The 6,750-nt window shown below is 42.1% G+C and overlaps 1 protein-coding gene across 1 annotated transcript; it reads left to right on the top strand.

Annotated features, from left to right (window-relative positions):
- Window positions 1-261: 261 nt before the first annotated feature.
- Window positions 262-6,575, top strand: grik6 (glutamate receptor, ionotropic, kainate 6). Its single transcript, XM_087801072.1, has 9 exons — window positions 262-340; window positions 1,779-1,810; window positions 1,890-2,069; window positions 2,364-2,587; window positions 2,660-2,757; window positions 2,815-3,032; window positions 5,605-5,824; window positions 5,886-6,130; window positions 6,191-6,575. Exons 1-9 carry the CDS (start codon window positions 262-264, stop codon window positions 6,293-6,295), a joined length of 1,401 nt encoding a protein of 466 aa, XP_087657198.1. The 3' UTR covers window positions 6,296-6,575.
- Window positions 6,576-6,750: the final 175 nt, after the last annotated feature.

Genomic DNA, 6,750 nt, shown 5'->3' with positions numbered 1-6,750 from the left:
ACAGTTTGATGCCAACGTCTCCTAGAGTCCTTTACAGGTATGTTTTTGTTAACTATATACTTTATTGAATATTGTTTTGATTGTTTAAGCGCTTTGTGACCCTGGTCTGGAAAAGTGCTGTACAAATAAAAATTACTTACTTACTTACTTAATGTTTAACGATTTTAAAGGTCAAGGAAATTGCTTTTATGCTTACTTTCTTTAAAATACATTTTCAAATTTTTCCTGACTTTTCTTTTCTCTTTCTTGAAAAGAGGCAAAATGAAGAGATCCTGGATTTTACCCATTTTCTTTGTGCTTACCATCGGGTTCTTCTTCGAACTTGGACTTTGCACAGCAGGTATGGAAATGGTTTCTATGCTCCTGAGTAACGTTTCTGTTGTAGAGATTTCTCTTTGTCACAACATATGCCGACAATATAGAAGAAAGATTTGACCATAATGCCATGTATCAATGTTTCCATCATTGGCGTAGACGCCTGAGAAAAAATGTACGTGAAGGGAACATTGTCATTAGAATTTAAACCATGTTACAGTTTTCTTTTTTTTTAATCTCTGCCAAATCCTTCATTTGCTCGCTGCTGGATTCTGTAGGATTTTTTCCACACAAGCGACATTTATGTTCAATCTGTCAGTGGGATCCATCAGCCCAGTCCAACATCCTGTCCAACTCTTTAAAGGACAACAGAGAAGGAAGCTGACTGACATCTTCACAATTGACACATTACACACCCACAGCAAACACCAGGCTAAAGGGGCCAAGAACCCACAGGAACCTAAAGAACTTGTAAAGGGGGATCCAGCGGGTGTCAGGATTATCCTGTGGAGATCCTAAATGCATCCACTTGGGAAACTTCCTTGAATCGCCTCCCATATCATGGTGACATTGACTCTGGATCAGCATGCTCTTGTAGTCAGGGAGAGTGGAGGATCTCCAGTTATTCAACAATGTACCCCGGGCGACCTCATCCGTCAACTGTACTTGTCAAAGTGAAATCCTTCCAACGTGTGTCTTTCTTTTATGCCTTTCTATGTTCTATTGTGCTTCCTATTTTGTTTTGTCAAGTAAACGAGTAGAATAAAAAGTATGCCACCACTCAATCTAAGCTAAATACATGTAAGTAAGTAATATTTATTTATATAGCGCTTTTCCAGACCAGGGTCACAAAGCACTTTAACAATCAAAACAATACTCAAAAAAGTATATACTTTAAAGATCAAGATAATACTGATAACAACACAGGAGTTCCAGAAAATCAAGGAAAAGCCTGAACAAATAGAAACGTCTTAAGATGTTTCTTGAAGGAGTCAGTAGACTCCATCAAGCGCAAAGAGAGAGGAAGATCGTTCCAAAGCTTAGGAGCAACAGCCTGAAAAGATTTCTCTCCTCTGGTCCTGAGCCGTGTGCGAGGAACCATAAGTAGATTCTGATCCACAGACCTCAGAGCCCGAGCTGGGGTGTAAGGCTGGATCAGATCAGTGATGTAAGGAGGAGCCTGACCATGAATAGATCTGAAAGTAAGAACCAGAATTTTAAAGTTGATCCTGAAAGAAACTGGAAGCCAGTGAAGAGTTTTAAGTATGTATGTAACAATACAACAGCAGGTGCTGACACCAGACAACATTCCCACCTCAGTATGATTCTTCAGAACCGGAACCCCTGACTCAATTATTACTGCCTCATATTTACAAACTGCAGTAGTTTCTGTCTAATAGAGAAAAGCCTGACTAACTTAGAACTCTTGAGATGAGCTTTAATATGTGTGGTTTCTCTTCCAGCCCAACATGACCTGAGAATAACGACAATAAAGGTAGATCGCCTCCAATATATCCACCTGTTTGGAAAGACTTTTAAACTCTGATACACATGATTTGATCCGGTCCCCTTAGCAAGAGCCCTACACCGCCCCCAAGGGATCACAACTGGAAGGCTTTTGCATGGACCTGCTGTCCGAAATAGCCAAAAAGTTGGGCTTCAGGTACAAGGTCCACCTGGTGAAAGACGGTCTGTACGGCAGGAGAGATGAGAGCGGCCGCTGGAACGGAATGATCGGTGAAGTCATGAGAGGGGTGAGCAGTCCATCACACTGGTAAACATTAGATCGCTGAGATAGAACTCACACAGTGAGTTTAAAAGCTTCACCACACTGGTCAGACTGCTGACATCATAGGACTAGAGCTCGTTGGAATCCTTGTCACCTGCAGGTTTTTGTTAACAAAAGTGACTTTGTAATATCCAGAACTTGTAAATATTATTCAAGAACATGTATATAAACCCTGATTCTGAGATAAGACGTTACACTTTTATTTTATCAGTGAGTCTTTGAATGCTTGGTAGTATTGATACATTTCTATTCTCCACAGGAGGCTGACCTGGCCATCGCTCCCCTGACTCTCACTGCAGCTCGAGAGACAGTGGTGGGAATGACCAAACCGTTCATGCAGACAGGAATCAGCGTCCTGATGAGGCGGGATATATCGGAACAACAAAGCATGTTTGACTTCCTGACCCCCTTCACGGCGGAGACCTGGGTCGGCATACTCGCAGCGTACCTGGGAACAGCCGTTTGCATCTTTCTCGTCGCCAGGTTTTTAACGAGGATATTGTTTGAATAATGTTGAGTGCTTTTTTTTAACACTTCTCGCATCTTCTCATGAAGACTCAGCCCGTGTGAGTGGAGTCGGCCAGAGAGTGAACCGAACAAATTCAGCCTCCTCCACAGTTTGTGGTACACCGCTGGAGCACTGGCTCTTCAAGGTGAGACTTAGAAAAAGATTAATGGAATTTAAATTTCATTGTCCAACTCTTCGTCAGGTGCCGGCCCTCACCCTAGAGCTCTGTCAGGACGCCTTGTCTGCTGCAGCTGGTGGTTGTTCACCATCTTCCTCTTGGCTTGTTATTTCTCCAATCTGAGATCCACTAAGAGCTCTGAGTCCTCGCAACTGTTGGTGAAAGGGTTCGAGGACTTGGCTAATCAAGACATGATCGAGTACGGCTGTCTGACTGGCTCGTCGACGCTGGCATTCTTCAAGGTTTGTTAGACACATTTTTGGGAAACAACCTATTTTATTTGACTAAAGGCCAAAATCTGCTGATAAGACCAACTTGGTCTATGTGTGAACAAGCCCTAGTGGGAAAAGTATGGGGCTATTATTGTTGCTAAAGCTTCGTAAATGCGTGAAAGGATTTGCAAATATATACGTGGATCTGTACAGTGATCCAAAAATGCGTAACTCAATTTACGGATGTGTAACTCAATTCGTAAATGTGTAACTCAGAACAAGTATGCACTGAATGTATGACACAAATAACTATGAAACCCTCTTCTTGCTTGTCCGACGTCCTTCCTTGTAGGCTCTTTATCAAAGTATTTGATGTAATTAGGCCCTGGGTTACCAATATGGTGAACCTCTCCCTCGAAAAGCGCTATATAAATAAATATTACTTACTTACTTACTTACTTTCCACAGGGGTTTTTCCCAATGAATTTAAACATGCCATTGTGGATCCTTTGCCCAAAAAAACATGCTTAGACCCGACTGACCTCAGTAATTTCAGGCCTATTTCTAAGCTCCCTTTCTTGTCCAAGATCTTGGAGAAGGTGGTGTCTGAGCAGGTGTCTTTGTTCCTGGATCAGAGCGACATCCATGAGAAGTTTCAGTCTGGCTTCGGCAAACATCACTCTACAAAGACAGCCTTACTGAAAGTGTCCAGTGACACATCATGATGTCAGCTGATTCGGGTCAATACAGTGTTCTGGTTCTTGGATCTGTCGTCAGCTTTTGACACAGTTGATCACCAGATCCTGCTGAGAAGACTGAGGGATGAAGTGACGGGTGATGGGTCTGTGTTAAAGTGGTTCTCTTCTTACTTTTCTAGGCGCAGTTTCAGTGTAACTGCCAATCAAATGACCTCTAAATCAGCAAATCTGTTGTGTGGAGTCCCTCAAGGTTCTGTTCTGGGTCCTTCATTGTTTTTGGTGTACTTGATTCCTCTGGGTAAAATCATTCAGAGATTTCCAGATTTTTCTCACCACATTTTTGCTGATGACATCCAGCTCTACTGCTCTTTTGATCCAACTGAGCCCCAGAAGCTGAACAGCTTAGTCAATTGTTTGCTAACCTGGGTGTTGTATTTGACAAAGACATGTCTCTAGTTCAACACTGCAGAAAACTGACCAGAAAATGTTTCTTCAACTGAGAAAAATCTCTGAACATGGTAAATGTTGTCACAGCATGATCTGGAGTTTGTAATACATGCGTTTGTGTCTTCTTGTCTGGACTATTGCAACAGTTTGTTTTCATGTCTTAACAAGAAGGATCTGTCTCGCCTGCAGTTAATACAAAACTCTGCAGCGAGAATTCTTACCCGCTCAAGTAGAAGAACTCACATTTCTCTGATCCTTAAATATCTTCACTAGCTGCCAGTTTCTTTCAGGATCAATTTTAAAATTCGGGTTCTTACTTTCAGAACTATTCATGGTCAGGCTCCTCCTTACATCAGTGATCTGATCCAGCCTTACACCCCAGCTCGGGCTCTGAGGTCTGTGGATCAGAATCTACTGATGGTTCCTGAACACACTTCTGGACCAGAGGAGAGAAATCCTTCCAGACTGTTGCTCCTAAGCTTTGGAACGATCTTCCTCTCCCTCTGTGTTTGATGATCTACTGACTCCTTCAAGAAACATCTTTTTATTTGTTCAGGCTTTTACCTGATTTTCTGAGACTCCTGTGATTTTCTTGGTGTTATCTTGATCTTTTAAGTATATATTTTATTGAGTTTTGTTTTGATTGTTTAAGCGCTTTTGGACCCTGGTCTGGAAAAGCGCTTTACAAATATAATTTACTTACTTACTTACTGATCTCAAGTCACAAGTCAAGCATCACAAATTTCACACAAGTTTCAAAAAAACTGAAAAACCTGCTTTTTTTCGCACGTGACTTTTGCAAGAGTCCTGCCACGGTTCACGATCCGCAAATGTGTAATAGGATTTGTAAACAAATACATCAGCTGCGATGACACCGTCCCATCAGTAGGGGGCGGATATGCCTTCGTGTTTTGAATAGAGTTGACACGGACAAGAATGAGGCCCTGACAAACCATGCTACTGGCGGGATGATGTCATGACAGCTGAGGCATTTGTATAAATCCTGTTACACATTCAGGGATCATGAACTGTGGCAGGACAGTTGCAGAAGTCACATGCATAAAAAAAACAGGTTTTTCTTTTTTTTTGGAAGTTGTGCGAAGTTTGGGTATGCTTGACTTGTGACTTCAGATTTGGGTATAATTGTCATGAATTTCACATTTACAAATCAAGTTACATGTCTGTAAATCTTAGTTACGGATTTGTGGATCCCTGTACAGATCCATGTCTATGTTTGCAAATACTTTTACGCATTTACAAAGCTTTAGCAACAATAATAGCCCTATAGTAAAAAGGTGGTGGAAATCCTGCAGGGGTGTATTGCTATGAGGCTGAGGGACTTTGCTGATTCTAAAAAACATGATCAGACAATTATTTGCATGTAAGGAAAAAAATCCTTCTGCAAACGCACAAAAAGGAATTTGATCAACCCATATTTTCCCTTTATATTCAACCAGAACTCCAACAATCCTGTGTACCGGAGAATCTATGAGCACATGGAGAGAAGTAAGAGCTTCGTTGCGACGATGGATGAAGGAGTCCGACGTGCCAGAGAAGGCAACTACGCATTCATTGGAGAGTCTGTTTCTCTGGATTTGGCAGTAGCTCGCTACTGTGAGCTCGTGAGGGCACATGAGGTGGTCGGCATGAGGGGGTACAGCGTTGCCACTGCTCTGGGTAAGGCTAAAGAGGTGATGGTGTTATTTTAGAAGGCTTAATAACGATCCATCTTCTCAAGGCTCCCCAATGATAAAGAACCTGAGTGTGGCTATTCTGCAACTGAGCGAGGCTGGAGAACTGGCGTACCTGCGCAGCAAATGGTGGGCCAGCAGCTGCATCGTCGACAAGGCCAGGTCCACGGCTGTACGACCGCACGGCCTGAAAGGAGTGTTTGTGATTCTCTCGCTCGGTTTGGGTCTGGGAACTCTCGTCGCCGTCCTCGAGCTCTGGACCAAGAGTCGCACCAGTGCAGCCGGCCAGAGGGTAAGTTCAACTCTCTGGTCGTATCTCTTTTCACCTAAAATGAATCTATTTTTGACACAGAAATCCCAATGCAAAGTCCTGACTGAAGAGCTCAGCCTGCGCTTCAGGACCAAGAGTGCAGACGTCCCTCAAGATGTTGCGGATAAGGACAAAGAAAAGGTCTAAGATCACTTTAGAAACTGACTTACTTGATCTCATTTCAGATGTTATGTTTAATAAAGCTGTAGTCTTAACAATTGAAACCTATAGTTGAGGATTAACAATGATCACTTACAAAATAACATTTGAAATATACATTTAAGAAATTCCTCACATACATTGACTGTTGTTATAGTAAAAAGTGCAAATTGTACAAAAAAAGCCTTGAATGATCTAACACAAACAGAACGAGGCGACTAACAACCTTTAAGATTTGCTAAATTTCTACTGCTGTTGTGTACAATTGGCAATGTCAAAATATGGAGCACCAGATGGATGCAACTGTCTGACTGTAAACATTAAAGCATAAATAAAATGCCTTAATTCAAAACATCTACATGGATTCTATCTAGAAGACCCTAATTGTTGTATTCTGTGATATCAGTCCTTGCTGTGGGCGGTGCTACTTTTGAGCTACTACT

Source organism: Callionymus lyra, chromosome 10, assembly GCF_982586985.1.
Source record: "Callionymus lyra chromosome 10, fCalLyr1.hap1.1, whole genome shotgun sequence".
In the NCBI taxonomy this organism is placed as follows: domain Eukaryota; kingdom Metazoa; phylum Chordata; class Actinopteri; order Syngnathiformes; family Callionymidae; genus Callionymus; species Callionymus lyra.
This window is presented reverse-complemented; position numbering and strand designations above follow the sequence as displayed.

What these genes read in the sequence shown, in the direction of transcription:
- grik6 (XM_087801072.1), top strand. Translation starts at nt 262, where the DNA reads ATGAAGAGATCCTGGATTTTACCCATTTTCTTTGTGCTTACCATCGGG. An exon ending in ACTTGGACTTTGCACAGCAG is followed by an intron (nt 341 to 1,778) that starts GTATGGAAATGG and finishes TTTCTCTTCCAG; the next exon opens with CCCAACATGACCTGAGAATA. An exon ending in TGAGAATAACGACAATAAAG is followed by an intron (nt 1,811 to 1,889) that starts GTAGATCGCCTC and finishes CGGTCCCCTTAG; the next exon opens with CAAGAGCCCTACACCGCCCC.